General features: G+C 32.5%; 4 protein-coding genes across 6 annotated transcripts; 2 read left to right on the forward strand and 2 right to left on the reverse strand.

Moving 5' to 3' along the window:
• The first annotated feature begins 68 nt into the window (after window positions 1-68).
• Window positions 69-7,868, forward strand: LOC100122661 (leucine-rich PPR motif-containing protein, mitochondrial). The gene is made up of 20 exons (XM_016986238.3): window positions 69-2,436; window positions 2,517-2,677; window positions 2,739-2,861; window positions 2,952-3,219; window positions 3,302-3,533; window positions 3,605-3,790; window positions 3,868-4,081; window positions 4,147-4,359; window positions 4,425-4,681; window positions 4,750-4,935; window positions 5,015-5,149; window positions 5,233-5,428; window positions 5,522-5,723; window positions 5,817-6,048; window positions 6,134-6,290; window positions 6,352-6,550; window positions 6,629-6,842; window positions 6,931-7,120; window positions 7,205-7,646; window positions 7,731-7,868. Exons 1-20 carry the CDS (start codon window positions 2,294-2,296, stop codon window positions 7,774-7,776), a joined length of 3,996 nt encoding a protein of 1,331 aa, XP_016841727.1. The 5' UTR covers window positions 69-2,293; the 3' UTR covers window positions 7,777-7,868.
• A 123-nt stretch (window positions 7,869-7,991) lies between these two features.
• On the forward strand, window positions 7,992-11,168 carry LOC100122672 (cleft lip and palate transmembrane protein 1-like protein). Of its 2 annotated transcripts, none has more exons than XM_008206012.4 (9): window positions 7,992-8,281; window positions 8,422-8,755; window positions 8,828-8,942; window positions 9,019-9,251; window positions 9,336-9,621; window positions 9,705-9,893; window positions 10,014-10,222; window positions 10,303-10,554; window positions 10,661-11,034. In XM_008206012.4, the coding sequence occupies exons 2-9, from the start codon at window positions 8,493-8,495 to the stop codon at window positions 10,752-10,754; spliced, it is 1,641 nt and encodes a 546-aa protein (XP_008204234.1). In that variant the 5' UTR covers window positions 7,992-8,281; window positions 8,422-8,492; the 3' UTR covers window positions 10,755-11,034. The 2 variants fall into 2 exon arrangements, with proteins under 2 accessions (XP_008204234.1, XP_008204227.1); XM_008206005.4 differs by having other exon boundaries at window positions 8,089-8,269; window positions 10,661-11,168.
• Window positions 11,088-14,471, reverse strand: LOC103315725 (ankyrin-3-like). Its single transcript, XM_008206024.4, has one exon. It carries the CDS (start codon window positions 14,074-14,076, stop codon window positions 11,179-11,181), a length of 2,898 nt encoding a protein of 965 aa, XP_008204246.1. The 5' UTR covers window positions 14,077-14,471; the 3' UTR covers window positions 11,088-11,178.
• Window positions 14,472-14,688: 217 nt separating this feature from the next.
• Window positions 14,689-18,337, reverse strand: LOC100122695 (splicing factor 3B subunit 6). Of its 2 annotated transcripts, none has more exons than XM_031931416.1 (6): window positions 18,201-18,337; window positions 16,549-16,591; window positions 16,366-16,423; window positions 15,724-16,286; window positions 15,487-15,605; window positions 14,689-15,392 (listed from the first exon to the last, which is right to left on the reverse strand). In XM_031931416.1, the coding sequence occupies exons 4-6, from the start codon at window positions 15,754-15,756 to the stop codon at window positions 15,167-15,169; spliced, it is 378 nt and encodes a 125-aa protein (XP_031787276.1). In that variant the 5' UTR covers window positions 15,757-16,286; window positions 16,366-16,423; window positions 16,549-16,591; window positions 18,201-18,337; the 3' UTR covers window positions 14,689-15,166. The 2 variants fall into 2 exon arrangements, with proteins under 2 accessions (XP_031787276.1, XP_031787275.1); XM_031931415.1 differs by having other exon boundaries at window positions 16,489-16,591.
• Window positions 18,338-18,761: the final 424 nt, after the last annotated feature.

The raw sequence follows: 18,761 nt of genomic DNA on the forward strand, positions 1-18,761 counted from the left end.
CTCCTTCTCTCTCTCTCTCTCTCTCTCTCTCTCTCTCTCTCTCTCTCTCTCTCTCTCTCTCTCTCTCTCTCTCTCTCTTTCGCTGTGTAAGTATAGCTGTGTGCTTTATTGCGCGCGCAAGAGAGCCTTTAGTACTTAGTACGTACGACAGAGCCACCCACACCGCCGCTACGTACGCTGCTGGCTTGTGTGTGTGCGTGTGTGTGTGTGTGTGTGATGCGCAAGTAGTAACGTTACTGTTACGATGGACTCGGGGCGCCGCGGCGACGTTTTCTTTGGTTTAATACGATCGTACGTGCGTGAATTAGGTGGAAGCTTTCCGCGAAGATAAATTTTCAGACGGCCGGCGCTTTATCGCTGCGTGTAACCTTGAAAAATCGACGAAACGTGTGTTTTTATTCGTCTTCTTTCGATCTAGATATTATCACGCTCACCTACTTTTAGACTCGCGCGAGGCTTATCTGACGATGCGGCCAGTGTTCCTCTATGTGTTAATTTGAATCGGGCGCATCAGCTGCTCAGCTCTTGCGCGCGCACAGTTTGTTTACACATCGCCGCATAGGTTATGCTTTTTCCGATTCCCGTTTTCTTATTCTTCGATAAACCACGACGGCATAACTCCCGCGGCGAAGGCTATACGCGCTACTGGCGCGATAAGCTGCTGCTGATAACGCCGGCGACTATATATTGGGAGAGTGGAGGGGAGCATTGTATGTGTATTGTACGGCCTATACGCATGCGGGGCTATTGAAAAATGAGAATAACAAAACGCCTGCGAGATGTGACTTTATGCTACTAGCGCTGCTGGAGCGTAATTAAGCATCTTGTTTGCGCCTGTGAATGTGTTCGCAGCGATATTTTCGCGTATTTGGTCGATGAAAAATTCAAAGCGGTTTATAAATCGTGTCCGAGAAAAAAAAACTCTGTGGATCGACTTTTTCAGAATGAACAAAGCAAAAGCGCGCGGATGTCACTTTTGAAAAAATGGCGTAAATAAAGTATAGTAATTGCGATTTTGCTTTGATTGGGTATATTGTCTGCGAGTAAAAGGATTATCGTCCAAGATCGATGTCTGACTTGTGATGGGCGTAACTACTTGTGCAGGATCTCTCCAATACGAATCAGCCATGATGTATCTGATTTCGATGTCTTGCCAATCTTGGGTGCGATCTACTTACCAGTAGGTAATTTTGAGACCGGTCAGACGCGATCGCGTTAATCGATAGCATACATCCATTATATTATAATTTTTATGTAATTATGTAATTGAATAAATATACAATTACATAATTACATTATTCCTCGATCGTTATTCATTACTATACATATAAGTATACTTTTTTTGAGGATCGACTTCATAAAAGCTCTGAAAAACACATATATAACGAGTTGATGATGCACATTCTATAATCTTTTTGCGGAAAGCGAGATGTACAGATGCATATAAGTATACCTATAATGTTGTACACACGCTTTGAGAAACCAGTTCACCGCAAGTCATAGCTAGCAGTAGACGTTGCATGGAGCAGACGAAAAGACGTGCGCTGCCACGGCGATTATGCAACACACGCGGGACGACCGGTGGCTTACGACGCGACGCGCGCGTTTTCTACTTCATCAGGAGTTTATTACGAAATAATTTTTAAACGTTGTATGCACTCGTGTGTGTGTGTGTGTGTGTGTGCGTTGCATCGAAACGCCTATGCGGCTGCAATATTTTGCAATAATCTGAAATTTCTCGAAATTTCAATGGGTCGACGTCCTTTTGGAATTAATATGCAAATATGAGTAATACGCAAGTAATAGTAGCAGATGCAATGCATGGATATGTCTCGGTCGATCAAAGATAATAAGGGATTGTTGTCATGCAGCTATTGACATTTTTAAGATTTCAGATCTTGATTATCTTTTATTTTTAGTGTGAATTTTGTTATTATTCGATATAAATATTCTCTGATGAATCGATATCTTACATGATATTTTCAAGTATTGCTTACATTGGTAGATCGAGTTGAAATTTGAGACGAATAATTAATACAAAAAATATTTCATCCAAGTATTATACCATCGGCTGTTCCTGCACTAGGAGTAATATACATGAAGCGCGGTGTGTTGGTTTATGTTGTCTGCTCTCGAATTTAGGTTATATCCGAGCTATATATACATATATCCTTGTATATGTAGAAGAATACATTATGCGTGAAGAGATGTTGCTTGCTGTTGTGTTTACTCGTTACGTTGTAATAGGTTTTTAAATCAAATATTTTACAAGATCATTTATGCTTTGACAATTATGACGACATTGTTTCGTTTGTTAAAATTCGTTCGGTGCCTTAATGCCTCTTCACCCAAAACAAGTAGGTTAACTGCAGTCAATTTTGAAAATCTCTCTGTGGATTCGCTATTGAATCCTCAAGCAGAATTTTTAACAAATGGGTAAGTACAAGGTGGTTAATAAATCATTGTTTTTTCTTTAGAACAACTGTTTACGTAATCATTTTTATTCCTATCTATAGGTATAAAAATTATGTATCTGCTGCTGATGCACAGCCAAAGATCAGTAATCAAGATATCGATATCGATCAAAAGATGATGATGTTAAATAAAGAAATCAATATATATGGGAGAATCACTAAATTTAATATTAACGATATATTAACAGACATTCAAAAAACAGGTAGCATTGCTTGCCAATTGAAACTGTATCATTTTTAACGCATAGTTATTGTGGCTTTTAGAAACTGTTACGAGTATGCAAGGATTATTTTTGTTACGATGTTGCACTGAATTGATAGCTGATAAATCACCAGCTTTAAGAAAAGAACTAGGAGAGGAGATTTGGAGTACACTGAAAAAACTTGGTGAATAACATTGACAATTCACTTTTGGTTTCTAAATAATGTGAATGGGAAATAAATTAAAATTTATTACTAAAATTCATCCATTTTTAGGTGTTGAGTTAGATGTCTCTCACTACAATGTATTGCTTAGTATATATTTGGAAAATGAATACGATTTTTGCCCGCTCGATTTTTTAGAAGAAATGTTAAATAAAAATGTGAAACCCAACAAAGTAACGTTTCAAAGATTTATACAGCAATTTTGTAACCAAGGAAAAGTCACAGAAGCCAACCAGCTTGTGGAGCACATGAAAAATTATCAAATTCCTATAAATGAAGAGGTATTGGCTTCATTTATATGGGGACATTTAATGAACAAGTATGTATGCATAACCATTACAAAAGCAGCTATAGTTGCATGAAACTTGTAAATTATTACTTTTTTTTATACATTTTTGTAGTAATATGAATGCTGTACATGAGATATTGAAGGATATGGAATTGCTTGAGATCGTACCTACTATTCGAATGTACTCTACTCTGATGTATGCTTATGCAACAAAAGGTGACATGGACAGTATTAAAAAAATTCTTGCAGACTGCAAAGCTAAAGATATTTGGGTTCCAGACAAAGTACTTTTGAAAGTTATTTATCATCTCAGTTTGAATGGTTTTACTGAATCTGTAGATGAGGTACTAAATATCATTCAAATTTATACTTTTATCTTTCTTTTTTGTATTACATTAGTTTGTGTCCATTTCAGATATTATCAATGACTAGTAAAGGAACCCTGTATATAAAGGAAGCAAATCAAATGATGTATAAACTTGTAGAAAAGAAGCAAGAAAGTGTTGCCTTTAAAATATTCCAAACTTTGCCAAAAAATGCAAGGAATCAAGCTGTTACAAGTGGAAATTTTTTCATAGAAACCCTTATCAATTTTCAAACGGTATTTTTTTCACATCACTTAATACATTCTTTATGTACCTACTTCATAAAATTTTAAAAATTTCTCCAACTTTATAGCCAATAGAGAAAAGCGTTGAATATTGTCGAATCATGGCAGAAGAAGGTATCAATCAAAGATCATTTTTATCAGCTATAAACAAAAGCATAGCAAATGATATGCATGACTCTAGTATTACCTTTATGAAAGCTTGGAAAGACTTAGGAGGTCAAGTTAGAGAACATTATTTTTATCCCATTTTTAAAGCTTATGGGGAAACTGGACATTGGGAAGGTAAAATTTGCTGTATAGTTTTAACTATTTTCATTGTGTTAATCTCGACATATTTTCATTTATAGGTATTGAGAAAGTGCTACAAAAAATGATTTTGGAATTTGACTTATTCCCTAGTATATATACATTAAAATCACACATTTTACCTTACATGCAGAGCAGTGCAGACGATGTACTCGCATCACTCGTAAATGCCCATGTAGACTATCACATAGCATTGAATGCCATTACTTTGCATCTATTATCGGAAAACAAAATTCGAGAAGCTAGTAGATTTTGTAAGTAAAAAAATCAACTATTGAAAATGACAGCTATTTATAATTTACATAAGCAATATTTCCAGTGGCTACTTACAACAGTTCTTGCTGCAAAATAGGAATGATCAAATATAATTTACTTCAAGCTTTTAAAAATACAGAAGATGCTCCATCATTTGTTTCGATATTACATTTAATTTACAAGGGAGCATTAGATGAAAAAAATAATAATGCTCAAAATACTACAATAGAAAATAAATATTTAGCTCAACAGTTTATTGATTCTTGCATTACAGAAGCAATTGATTTCATATCACCAAATGACAAATATTTACTCTTAATGGTAGCCTGATCAACTAATAACTTGAAAGTCTTTCTATCCATTATGTATAATAGCACATGTTTTTATAGTTTTTCAGAACTCTAGTAAATAAAGGACTGAGTATATCACCCGAAATTGCAACAGAGGTTGAAAATAAATTAAAAGACTACCTTACAAAAGAAATCGTGAAGGCTTTGAACGTTATGAAATCCGGAGAGCTAGTTCCAAAACCAATATTAAGAGATTTTTCCATTCCTAGGATAAAAAAATATACGGTATGGTTCAAGCTAATGTATTGAGAAAGTAATAGCTTCTATAATTTATCAACAATCATCATTTTATTTATCATTATAGGATATTGAAAAATTGGAAAGAAGAGCCAAGGTAATAACAATCACGAATAGCAAGGCAGCCCAGAGTCTCAAAAAGTCTTTATTAATTTCTTATTGTAAAGCTTTAAATGAGCAAAAAGTTGAGAAAATTCTGGAGGTAATAAATTCATATTACTATTTTCTAAGAGATCTTGTTTGGATATTATCAAATTCTATTTTTTTTTTGTTTTTGCTGCACAGGAAATTGAGGTGCAAAACGTAATTTTAACGAATTGGACCTATGTGACGTTGATAACCATGTACTTGAATTTGCAAAAAACTGACAAGGCTGAATTCTGGCTATGCAAATGCAAGAAACTTAATCCAACATTTAAATTTTACCAAGACATGAACCTAAAATTAGTGACTGCCCTAATTGAAAATGGCGAAATCGAAAGTAAGTTAAATTTACTCTTTATCGCGAGTTTCAAAAAAAAAAAATGTAATACTGAAGAAAATCTATATATACACATCGATTTTATTTTCATAGAAGCTCAAGAGTACTTTACATGGCCAACGTGGCCAAGCCAATTTAGTATGTTATTTGCTTGTCGTAAATTATTAGATGCTGTATCAAAACAAAATGATGCAGATTTGTTGCAGAAATTTTTTGATTTACTCATAAAACATGGCTACATCACCAATATGCACGATTCGTTGTTTAGCCCCCTTATACAATTTCATCTAGATCGGTACGTGTTTTTATATTGCACATGATTCTTTAATTAAATAATATTAATTTCAGAAATGACATGTTTTTTTTTTATTCAATACTTTCTAATCAGAAATGATCCAGTCACAGCACTGCAAAAATTTGAATTGCTGTACAGAACTTGGAAAAAAGTTCCTTGTAGAGTTGAATTAATGAAAGTCTTTATAAAAAATAGTGACAATGATTCACTTGAACGAGTAAAAACAATTTGCAAAAGTATTATGGGTGAAACTGAAACAAACTTTTATCTTGCTATGGCATATTTAGAAAATAATGATTTAAAAACAGCAAAAAATATAATAAAGGTATACATTTTGTTTGAATTAAATGTTTATTGATTATTAATTTCTAAATATAATAATTAATTATTTAACATATTTTGGAATCTAGAATGATTGTGCTGAACTCTATGAGGAAAATGTTTTTTATTTTGCCGAAAGTTACTATCAGAATGGTCAAATTGATTATTTAGAAAGGCTATTTGAGATCTTGAACACTTTGAAATTCGATGTAGAAAGATTATGTGTTTTATTGTTAAAAAGTTATAGTAAGTATTTTAGATTATTCATAAAAATAGTACTTTTCATATAAAAATTTGATCAACAAAGGTTTGCAGAAAGAATGGAAAAAAGGATATAATTTATGGATGAGGATGCAAAAAGATGACATTAAACCTTCAAGTAGGTTCGTAAACTGTCTCAATTTGATAATGAAGGAAAAAAATCAACTAGGAAATGATTCATTCCAAAAATTTAACATTGCCATCCGTAATAGCGATTATGAAGCAGCAAAAGAATGCCTTAACAGGTATAATAAATTTTATTGATTTCTATAATTACATACATCTTATATTCATGCATTTATATATGATATATTTCTGTGTAGTTTACCGTTAGTATACAAAAGTGACTGCTACTCTTTATTGTGTAGAAAGTACAATGCCAGAAATAACATTGCACAAGTGCTGGAATTGTGGCAAGAATTGCATAAAAAATGGCATTTAGAGCTCGATTTAAATGTATCGGAATATATTTTATTTAAACTTATAAAGGAGAAAGATATAAGCAGCATTGAAAATATTGGATCATTTTTGTCTGCAGTAGGTATATGATAATAAATAATTGTCAGTCACTTGAAAGTTAAGATACACAAAAATTATTTATTAATAAATCTGTATTTTTGTTTAGACGTATAAAAGACAGGTAAAGTACAATTACTATTTAAGCCAAGCGTATTTACAAACTGGTTCATGGAATATTTATTTGAGAAAATTGGAAACCCAACTTGCAAGTGGATCAGTAACATGGCTATCTCTAGATTTTCACAATAAAACAGTTGTTTACAGCTTAATCAAGTACCCAGAATTAACTCAGCAATGTATGCATTCTTATTAAAATTCTTTTATGTTTATTGGTTAATAATATGTTTTTAATCTAGTAAACTACTTGTTTTTTTTTTCAGTTGAAAGTTTAGCTTTCAAGTTTACTGAAAAACGAATCTTGGCACCTGTCCAAGCACTTTGGATTTATTATTTCTTACAAAACAATACAAAAGCTGATGAAGTTTGGATGAAGTATATAAAAAGTGGATCATCACATTATTGGTTAGATGTACTTGATTTTTCACAATTGAAAAATAATGCCGATGCTTATTTAAAAATAGCTGACCTTTTAAGAGAAAGTAGTATCAGAAGAAACATGAAATTTTCTACTTATTCAAGAATAATAAGAGAGTGTATGAATTTAGATAATCCAAAGAAATGTGAATATGGCTTAAGGTGTCTAAAGAGTGCAATGCAACAGTTTTCCATGGAAGAATTTGATGTTAATTTACTTGCTGAGCTTCAAACAGGCCTAGAAAATTCTGGAATTCCATGGCCATGGACTGCCAAACTAGATAATATGTATGAATTAAATGAAATTTATAAAAATTAATAATTGCTTTACTCCATTCAAATGAGCGTATATTGTTTTTTTTTATTTTTCAGGGACGACGAAATCAGGAAAAAGATTATAAAAAATCTTTTTTTATAAATTTTCTAGTCATATTTCTATCTGCTCGTGAAGTTATTTGTACATATATAAATACATAATTATAGTAATAAAAATGAATTGATGATTTTTAATTTTCGTAGTTGATTATTTGAAATACATTAATTGGTATTTTAGAATTTTTTGTGATATTTAAATCACAAGGTCTGTTTCAAGTCCCTGTTCACGAATGCTATGGATGTGGTAATTTGATGGTCAGGGCGGTCAGATAGTATATAGTTCTGGTCAGTTTTCATGATTGTTCATGCGGCTGCGAGTTCGGTCCCAAAGACGAAAGACAAGAAAGATACAGTCACAATAATAAGTTTGATGATACCTAATTCGTCAATATACTTATATTATACTGTCTTCAGCTTGGGTGGAAAAGAAAACAATCCGGAAGTTTACATGTGGCACTATAGCTATATGTCTGTTTATGCTACAACCAGTTGAACAACCCGAAACCTGTTGTTGTTCAAAATTCGTGTTGTAAGAGGTATGATAAGCGGTCTGTACTGCAAGATGTTCAAAAAAATATAACCTTTTATAAGTTAAATTCATAGATATGTTGTATTACTTTCTTGCGAGTCGTAGTTTTGTAGTCGTCTGCTCTACACGAGTTTTATATGAAAATACTTTATTTTTTAGGTAAAAACAATCGGAGACGTAACTTACACCATGAATAACTAAGTTGGATACGTGAATAATTAATTAATCAAATGCACAAAATGTATTTTCCATCATTTACTGTAATACTCTCTGGAGTATTTATTGCCTATATTTCTTATTCAATTTACGTTGTGTCTCTACTCTTTACACCTCCACCATGTACGGATGAAAAATTGTGTATAAAATCCTATTTAAGTGACCGTCCAAAATTACAGTTGAATTTATTTACGTCTACTATGAAACGTCCTCTGCGAACAGAGGTTACAAACATTTATAAGAATAAACAATTTGATTATCTGCATGAAAGTGACATGTAAGTACAACAACGAAATTTGTTGTAAAACTCATATCATACTTTTTAATTAAAAAACTATTTTTATTTCAGTCCATTAACAATAGACATACCTTATAAAACAAGACAGAATGGCTCACTATTTTTACACATAATTTTATCCCCTCAATTTTTCAATCCAGATGGAGTTTTCAGTAAATTTGTGGATGTAAGATATGATCATGTATAATTTAATTTTTACTTTTTTGTATCAAAATTATAAATATGGCTGGTTTATTTTTTAGGATATCCAAACAGTGCATACTATTGTAAGATTCAATGAATTTGTAGTGCCACAAGCTGAAACTTTCAATTTATTGGGTGATGATGAAAATTATGGGGGTAAAAAACAAAAAAAAAAGAGTACAATGCACCAACCTGTTTCACATATTAAAAGCAGGCTAACATTCACAATAATGACTGATGATATTAAACTTCCAATAAATGATTTTCCTATAGAATTATCAAATACCGCTAAGTAATAATTAATCAAATTAGATGACTATACTCCCTAATTAATGCCAATGGCAAAAATATTTACTATTTCTTTTACTATCTACAGGATTACTCAGGACAGAAAGTTTCTACCCTTGGTCCATTACAACTTTTTGTATACAAGATTTAAAGATTTAGTGAAGATTACGCAAAAAATGCATAGTACAAATGTAACTGTACAATACACTCCAATTTCCATTGGAAAATTAAGACTGATTTTACATCTTCAAGCTGCAATGCAGAATTTTAAGCAGTTGGGCTTTACCGATAAAGATATTGATGAAATAAAAGGCATTTTTGCAGACACTAACTTGTACCTTTTGGCTGGAACAGTATTCATATCTGCAATGCATGTACGTTTTTAGAAAATGATGTTTAAAATTTAAAAGAACATTCTACAATCAAATTTTAATTTACATCTCTTACTCTTTTGCAGTTACTTTTCGATTTCTTAGCTTTTAAAAATGACATAAGTTTTTGGAGGAGTAAAAGTAATCTAGCAGGTCTAAGTACACAGACAGTACTGTGGCGTGCTTTCAGCCAAGCTGTGATATTTCTTTACTTGTTTGATGAAGGATCTTCATTACTTGTATTGATCCCTGCTGGAGTCGGGACTATAATTGAGGTAAATTACCTTTTTTTACATGTTATTCACCATCTTTCTAGTACTTTGCAACCTTTGTTACATTACTGTGGGATAATAAAATGTAATTATTTGTATTTTTTTCAATACTCTATTTAAAAGCTTTGGAAGACTAAAAAAATTCTAAGAGCAGAGCTGGTTTGGACTGGAGGTTTTCTTCCTAGGATACAGTTTAACTGGAGCAAGTGCACATCTGCAGAGACAAAAACAAGAGAGTTTGATGCAGAAAGTATGCGCTATCTTAGTTATTTGTTGTATCCCTTAGTTATATTAGGTGCAATATATTCTCTTTTATATTTACCTCATAAAAGGTAAATAAATTATTACAAATATAAAAAATACATGTATATTTATACTTGTTGATATTATCTAATATTCCAATTACTTTCAGTTGGTATTCATGGTGCATACATTCCTTGGTCAATGGCGTTTATGCCTTTGGATTCTTATTCATGCTTCCTCAGTTGTTTGTAAATTACAAATTAAAGTCTGTTGCTCATCTCCCATGGAGATCGTTCATGTACAAAGCATTCAACACCTTTATAGATGATGTATTTGCCTTTATCATCACAATGCCAGTAGCTCATAGAGTGGCATGCTTTAGAGATGATGCAGTTTTCCTTGTTTATCTTTATCAACGTTGGTACGTTTAAAAATAATTTTTATCATAATGAAGTTATTTGATTATTATGCTTACAGAGGTTTTGAAACATAGAAACACCTTTTAATACTTTCCAAACTTGTTGCAGGTTGTATCCAGTTGACAAAAGCCGCATTGATTCTGCCACTATAGATGAGGATCCCACTGTAGTGGATACTAATTTACAAAAGAAAAAGAGATAATTTTTATTACATCTGTCAATGAAAATTTTTATAAAGTTTTCCAAAATATGTGTGACAAATAAGCATTTAAAATTTCAAGATAATGTTTACCAGTGAGTGATACAATGACACGATATGGTTTTATACGTCTTTATTGCAGTAATGAAAAGTATTGATCAAAACCTGTTATAAAATATATTAATTTATAAGAGTGGCGTTTGTTTTTGTAAGGATATTGAAGATGAAATTTTCATATTGCTTATACATCATGATGAAGAAAATAAAAAATAAAAATAATAAATAGGTGGATCAAAGGATTTTGTCATGTCAGGATTCCACATTAAAACTCAAATCTGACAAATAACAAATTTAATTGAAATTTAGTTTTTGTATATTTACAATACAGCCTGATTATCAAATATGTTAATTATAGTACACATTGAATTCACGATTCTTTACATTTTCTGTAGCCTAATTGACTATAAAACGATTCATAAGCCTGTTTAATACATGCTAAATCTCTGGTATTCAAAAAATCCATAATTCTATTTGCTGGAGGTTCTAGCAAGCATAAAATGTCCGTAAAATAAATTTGAGCCTCATCCAACAACAATCTTCTTTCCTTAGCTCTTCTCATTTTCTTCTTTAAAATAATTCCATACAAGGGAAAAGTTTCTACATCCATGATACATTCAAATGCTTTTACAAATTTTGCGTTTTTTAAATATGATGTTACAGTATCAATGCTTCTTATCAAAACATCACCTAAAGTAATACTATTTATAATTTTTGTACTGTTTAGTAATGCTATTTCACTCACACAGTTATCATATAAATCTTCAAGTTTTTTGCTACAACTTGATGGTTTTTCGCAAGATTTTTCATTTCTTAAATGTGTCACAGCTAAATATTTCATCAGTAATTCTGATGCTGTCGTGCAATTGTCAATCGTATTAATGATAGGTATGAGTTTATTGACAAAGGGAAAGACCTTATCCATATGCATATTCCCAATAAACTGATTATTATTGCATGCATAATCGATACAGGTGTATCCATCATTGTCTTTAGCATAGAGATCTGCATTAAATTCCATAAAAAGATGCATGGGTCCAATATTATTGAATAAAGTAGCAACATGAAGAGGAGTCCTGCCACAACCATCTCTGCAATTGACACTTAAACCACTTTCTAATATGGCTTCAGCAATATCACTGCAATTTTTACGGGCAGCAATATGCAGTGGAGTGGTTAAAACGTTTTTTTTAAATTCTTCCATTGCTTCTTCCCCGTATATTACTTGTATTTTAGTATACAATTCAGAATTGAAAGAAACTTGGCGTGATTGGTCAACACTTGCACATTTTGCACCATTTTCAAATAAAAGTTGAACAGTTTCTTCATTCCCATGCCAGGCTGCAAAGTGAAGCGCCGTTGTACCAAACTCGTCTTGTATATTTACATTTTTGTAATACTTTAGGATTTCTCTAATCAATCTAAAATTGTTTTCACGAGCAGCCATGAATAACAGCTCGCACGAATCATCAAGAACTGCTTTGTTGTCTAAAAGAAGCTTAGTCATTTGAAAACAGTTATTTTCAACTGCATAAAATATTGGTTTCTGACCAGATTTATCAACAATGTTGATATCACTACCAAACTTAATTAATAACTGAGCATTTTGCAGTTGTCTTTTGCGTACTGCTAAATGAAGCAATGACCCATAGTTAACATCTTCAACTGCTTGTGTTTGTAATGGTTTATTAGCATTATATCCATGTTTTAGTAAGTACTCTACAATTCCTGTATGTCCATTTCTCACTGCATTTAGCATAAATATATCAATATAAATTTCAGGCCAAAGTTTTAACAGATCCATAGAATACCCATGAGCAATCAACTCTAAAATTATTGTTTTGTGACTTGTATGATTGTCTTTGACAGCACAATAAAGAGCCAATTTATTTTTTTGCAGATCAGGTTTGAATGAAAGAATTTGTTGAAGTATTTTCACATATCCTCGCTCAGCAGCAAAACATAAAGGCGTCCTACCTTTCTTATCCTCAAGATCAATGTTTGCCTTGTTTTGTAGCAAAACTTTGCATGTTTCTAAATCATTGTATTCAACTGAAATATGAAGAGCTGTAAAACCATCATCTGTCTTGGCATCTACATCAGCCCCTTTCATCAAAAGCATTTCAACAATCTCTGGACACTTTCGTTCTGCTGCCATATGTAAAGCTGTTCTGTCATTCATATATACAACAGATACATCTGCATTATGCTCTAGTAAAAGTTTGACCAAGTTGATGCTTTTATTAAAAGCAGCCATATGCAAGAGCATATCTTTTTTATTACCATGGTTAACAATGGCACCGTGAGAAATTAAAATTTTCACTATATCTTCACATTCATGTGCCACTGCAATATTCAGTGGTGTTTCATCCCTGTTTCCAACTGCATTTACATTGGCTTTTGCATCAACGAAAAGTTCTACTATTTCTTTTCTACGTGTAAAAACAGCAGTGTGAAGAGGAGTTATACCAAATTCTGTTTTTTTATTTACAATTGCTCCATTTTCCAAAAGTATTTTTACCATTTCTACAGAGCCACACTCTGCTGCCATATGTAAAGGAACCCTTTTATCATTAGTTGCAAAATTAACATCCGCACCAGACTTAATTAGATATTGCACAATATCAAGTTTTTTTTTCAAAATAGCTAGATGCAATGCTGTTAAGCCAAATTTGTTACTTGCATTAATACGAGCACCTTCCTGTACAAGAAGTTTTACGATGCTCAAATCTTCAAAATTCAATGCAAAATGTAAAGCAGTTTCTTTCTCTCCATTTTTTATAGGAAATAGATTCATGTGACGATTTAATAATAATATCATTGTGATGTTTTTTTCTTGACAAGCTATGTGCATGGCTGTCTGCTTTAAAACTGTTTTAGCATAGATATTTGATCCCTTACTTAACAAAAGCTCAACAATATCTGGTAAATTGTTTTTAACAGCTAAATGTAAATATGTCATTCCATTAGAATCTGTTTTTTCAATGTCAACTGTATGAGCTAGTAATAATTTTATAATTTCCTTATTCGCATCATCAAATGAAGGTATAAGTGAGGCTGGAACAACAGCATTGGCTTGTAATAAAAGTTTTATGACTTCTAAATTTTGTGACTTGATTGCAACATCTAAATAAGAATCTTTTCCTATTATGCTGTTGATATCGATAGTTTGAGATTTTAAACATTGAATAACTTTCTCGGTATTGCCTTCTATAATAGCATTATGAAGTTCATTATTACTTTCATTCTTATTCTTAATGCCTTCCATGATATACCACTCTGAAGTTTATTAGTACTTTTGTATGCCACTTTTACTATAAAAATATGTGTTTGTTTACCTCCTTTCATCTTTCTATAACCTCAAAAAACTACATTGTTTCCTTGTAAAACGTACAGGAATACACTATACTTGCGCAAATTTGCAATTTTGCCAGCACAATTTACTTTCTTTTACAAGCGTTATTATTATGTAGCATTTTATTTCACAACTGATTGCATTGAACAGTCACTGTACACGCAAGTATAAAATGCTGTTACGACAAATGCCAAATAATAGTAATAGCAGACGATCAGTCATCAGATCATGCGCGGAACAAGCGTCGAAATGGCGCTAGTATCACCCACCCGCAGATATATGTTAGACATACTTGACGGCTAACGGCAGATATATAAGCATCAGAGAAAGTTAATTATTTCTCTTTCAATTCAAAAGATATAAACAACATATTTATAATTTTCTTAAACACGATTTAAGTATTTTCTGCACCTTCCCTAGCAGAAAATTTATTATTAATTCGTATTAAGCGTTCTTATAATAATATGTTGAACTAAGGCCAAAAGAAAATATTGTTTGATTGTAAAAAAAGGAATAAAAATATAGTTATCAGTAAAAATGTCTTTTTTTTATTAAATTTATAATGTTAACTTATTATTCTAGGATGACTTTGAACCTGTTTACTTGAGCCATAGTTATTTAAAAAGTTACAAATCATGTCTTTGTACTGAAACGCTCAGCTAGAGAATAAATTGATTGGGGTTGTTTTGTTTGAAAATATGTATGGGATAAACTAAGCAAAAGATAAACTGTTATCATTTGATAAAAACACTTGCTTCTATTATATTTATACCACTCTAATTTAAAAGTCACATATTTGAACTGAGTTTTAGGTTCTTATGATATTAAAATATAGTTCAATAATGGTGTCGAAGGTCATTTTTACCTCGTGACTTTTCTGGAAAACATCAAAAAGCTAAATAATCACCTTCTACACCCGTATCGAAGTGTACGCAATGTCATGAATGTAGATTTTGATAAAATTCTCTTATCCATTATCGATTGTCCTAATCACACTATATCACTATTTTTTATCTTCGTTGAGATTGAATTTTGTTTTTAATTTGTCAATTTCTTCCAACTTTTTGTCAACATCCACACGTTTGAATGCTTTGTTGCTCTGGTAATATAGCACAACCAAGTATCGATTACAAACATTGAAACCACTAAGATGGTCACATGCATTCTTAGCATCAAAGATATCTTCATAAACTACAAAGGCTGTTCCTCTGGTCTCTGCCGTGTTCCCTCTAAAAAACATTTTTTTTTTTTATTCAGAGACAGACTCTTGATTAAATTCAAGCATTCAAACATTTGAAAATAAATAATGCATTAAAAACTTACACTCGTATTTGCCTGATGGCTCCATATTTGCCAAAAATGTCGTACATCTCTTCAGCTGTAATTTTATAGGGCAAATTCCTAATGTAAAGAACTCGGTTGACCTCAGGGGGCAAACGGACCTAAAATAAGTCATAAAATAATAAATTTTGAAAAAATTGTAAGATAAACATTTGCTCTATATTGCAATTTTGAGGTTACAAAGGTATTCTGTTAATTGTATACAGCAGTAAAACTTACGTTTGCCCGCCGTTGTAACATTGCCATCGCCATTTTGAAGAATTTATTTATTTGCTACAACAATTTGTTTTTAATGATATCTAGTTTATTATAAATTTGATATTCTGTATCTGAAATCTGTATTTTCTCTATATAAAATGTGTAAGTATAGACAAACACTTCAAATAGAGGCCCAGAAAACATCGCAAGGCAAAATGCAAGCAATTTGAAGGCAACATGACGTCGCGCACGCCGCGCACGAGCGGGCAAACTACCCCGGCTTTTTGACGTCAAGTTGCGGTCAAATTGCCGAGCGCGCGGATCGCGGCGCTGTACGCCGCGCAAAATGCCGGCGTGCACGCCGTCATATTGCAGGCATATTGCGGTCATTTTGACAGCGCGGATGCGCATTCGGCGAGCGTTCCTAACCTACAAATCTACAAATAAAGGCGCGCAAATTCAAAAATCTACAAATTTATTTATTTTTTAATTTTATTATAACATTAAAACATTTTTTTTAAATACAACAAGTATAAAATTATTTGCCAATGGACATCAGGTTATTGAAGTAGTAAACAGCAAACCTGTAAAACAAATAATGAATAAATATAATATTAAAATTGTTATTATAATATATAATTAATATATTCAATAAACATTTACCTGATGTATAGATTAACTAGTACGAAAGTGGGCTGCGGATGGATTGCAAAAGGAAATCCTGAAATAAATCAAAGAAATTATATTAATTTTTTTTTTTGGGGGGTGGTTGGAAAGGGCCCCGACCTCGCCCTTCCCTGTGAGGCTCATCCCTTGAACCCTTAAAAGGCACCGAAGCTCTCCAACCTTCTGATGAACCTCCGTCCGTGCGATGATTTTGTTAATACACCTAAAAAATATAAAGTTTATTCAGTTTATGATTATAAGAAAGGCTAACAATATAAGAAAAGAATTTATAAAGTAAAAGACAAAGTTATTGCATGATTCAATAATTCAAAAAACAGTAAAAAATAATAGCATCATTTAATTTCTTATTATTAATTTTAATTTAAATCGAAAAAGAATTTAAAAAGCATGTCAATGTATGCATTCTGAAAGGTTCTTGACTAGTGAAATTAATTTTCTTTTTTAGATTGAGGTCTCTAAAATTTTACAGTTATTATAAAACCTATTACAAAACTATCTACCGTAGCAGATTTTATTTAACTTAACCCTGTGACACTGTTTACCTGAACAACCAGACGCGCAAACTGGTAATGCGCCTCTGGCTTCACAGGTAAACAGCCACACAGAGTAGAGGTAAATGAAATCTGCTGTGGCAGATACTTTGGCAATACTTTTTATAATAACTGCACAATTTTACTGACCTCTATCTAAAAAAGAAAATTAATTTTACTGGTCATGAACCTTTCAGAATGCATACATTGAAAGGCTTTTTTAATTCTTTTTTAGTTAGAGGTCTCTAAAATTGTACAGTTATTATAAAAAGTATTGCAAAACTATCTACCGTAGCAGATTTTATTTAACTTAACCCTGTGACACAGTTTACCTGAACAGCCAGATGCGCAAACTGGTATGCGCCTCTGGCTTCACAGGTAAACAGCCACACAGAGTAGAGGTAAATGAAATCTGCTGTGGCAGATACTTTGGCAATACTTTTTATAATAACTGCACAATTTTACTGACCTCTATCTAAAAAAGAAAATTAATTTTACTGGTCATGAACCTTTCAGAATGCATACATTGAAAGGCTTTTTTAATTCTTTTTTAGTTAGAGATCTCTAAAATTGTACAGTTATTATAAAAAGTATTACAAAACTATCTACCGTAGCAGATTTTATTTAACTTAACCCTGTGACACAGTTTACCTGAACAGCCAGACGCGCAAACTGGTATGCGCCTCTGGCTTCACAGGTAAACAGCCACACAGAGTAGAGGTAAATGAAATCTGCTTTGGCAGATACTTTGGCAATACTTTTTATAATAACTGCACAATTTTACTGACCTCTATCTAAAAAAGAAAATTAATTTTACTGGTCATGAACCTTTCAGAATGCATACATTGAAAGGATTTTTTAATTCTTTTTTAGTTAGAGGTCTCTAAAATTGTACAGTTATTATAAAAAGTATTGCAAAACTATCTACCGTAGCAGATTTTATTTAACTTAACCCTGTGACACTGTTTACCTGAACAGCCAGACACGCAAACTGGTAATGCGCCTCTGGCTGTTCAGGTAAACAGTGTCACAGGGTGAAGTTAAATAAAATCTGCTACGGTAGCTGGTTTTGCAATACTTTTTATAACAACTGTACAATTTTACTGACCTCTATCCAAAAAAGAATTGAAAAATCTTGTCAGTGTATGAATTCTCTACTCTACTCTGTGTCATACTTTACCTGTAAAGACACACCCGCAAACTGGTATGCGCGTCTGGCTATATATTACAAAGCTATTTGTCTCAGCAAACTTGACTTAACAAATTTTGTTCAACACATACCTGCTAGATAGCAATCCAGTTGAGAGTCCTCCAAGATGATGTTATTGGAAAGTGCGATGGATGGTCAGCTTCTTAAATCTGCTCTCCGTTTGTGAACCTGCAACTACAAATATATTGTAAACAAAAACTGTAAATTTATACGATGGGAATCTATGGCAAATAAAAAGGAAATGTTGAGAGTCGTCCAGTTGATGTTGCTGGAGACTGATGAACTGTCAGCTTTTCACTCGCAGCTGATAAGGCTGGGCTTTCCTGTACAGCCGCCTGGACAGGCCTTCTATGCTGTTGCTACCCTCGATGATAACTTCTGCTTTTCCAGTGACTACATGAAGGTGATCCAACGTAGTTTTATTGATTTCCCTCTAAAAAACACGATACCCAAAGAGGAAGTTTTCACATGATTGCAGGAATGTAAGCCAACATTTTCTTGAAGACCAAGATATTAGTCTGCTGCACCATACATTTTATTTTTTCCAAAAAGCTGCTTCCTATGGTCAGCCTCTTCCCACCGCATGTTCAAGTTTGTTGGCCGATGTTCAATTACTGCTACAACTTTGTACT

Source organism: Nasonia vitripennis, chromosome 5, assembly GCF_009193385.2.
Source record: "Nasonia vitripennis strain AsymCx chromosome 5, Nvit_psr_1.1, whole genome shotgun sequence".
Classification (NCBI taxonomy): domain Eukaryota; kingdom Metazoa; phylum Arthropoda; class Insecta; order Hymenoptera; family Pteromalidae; genus Nasonia; species Nasonia vitripennis.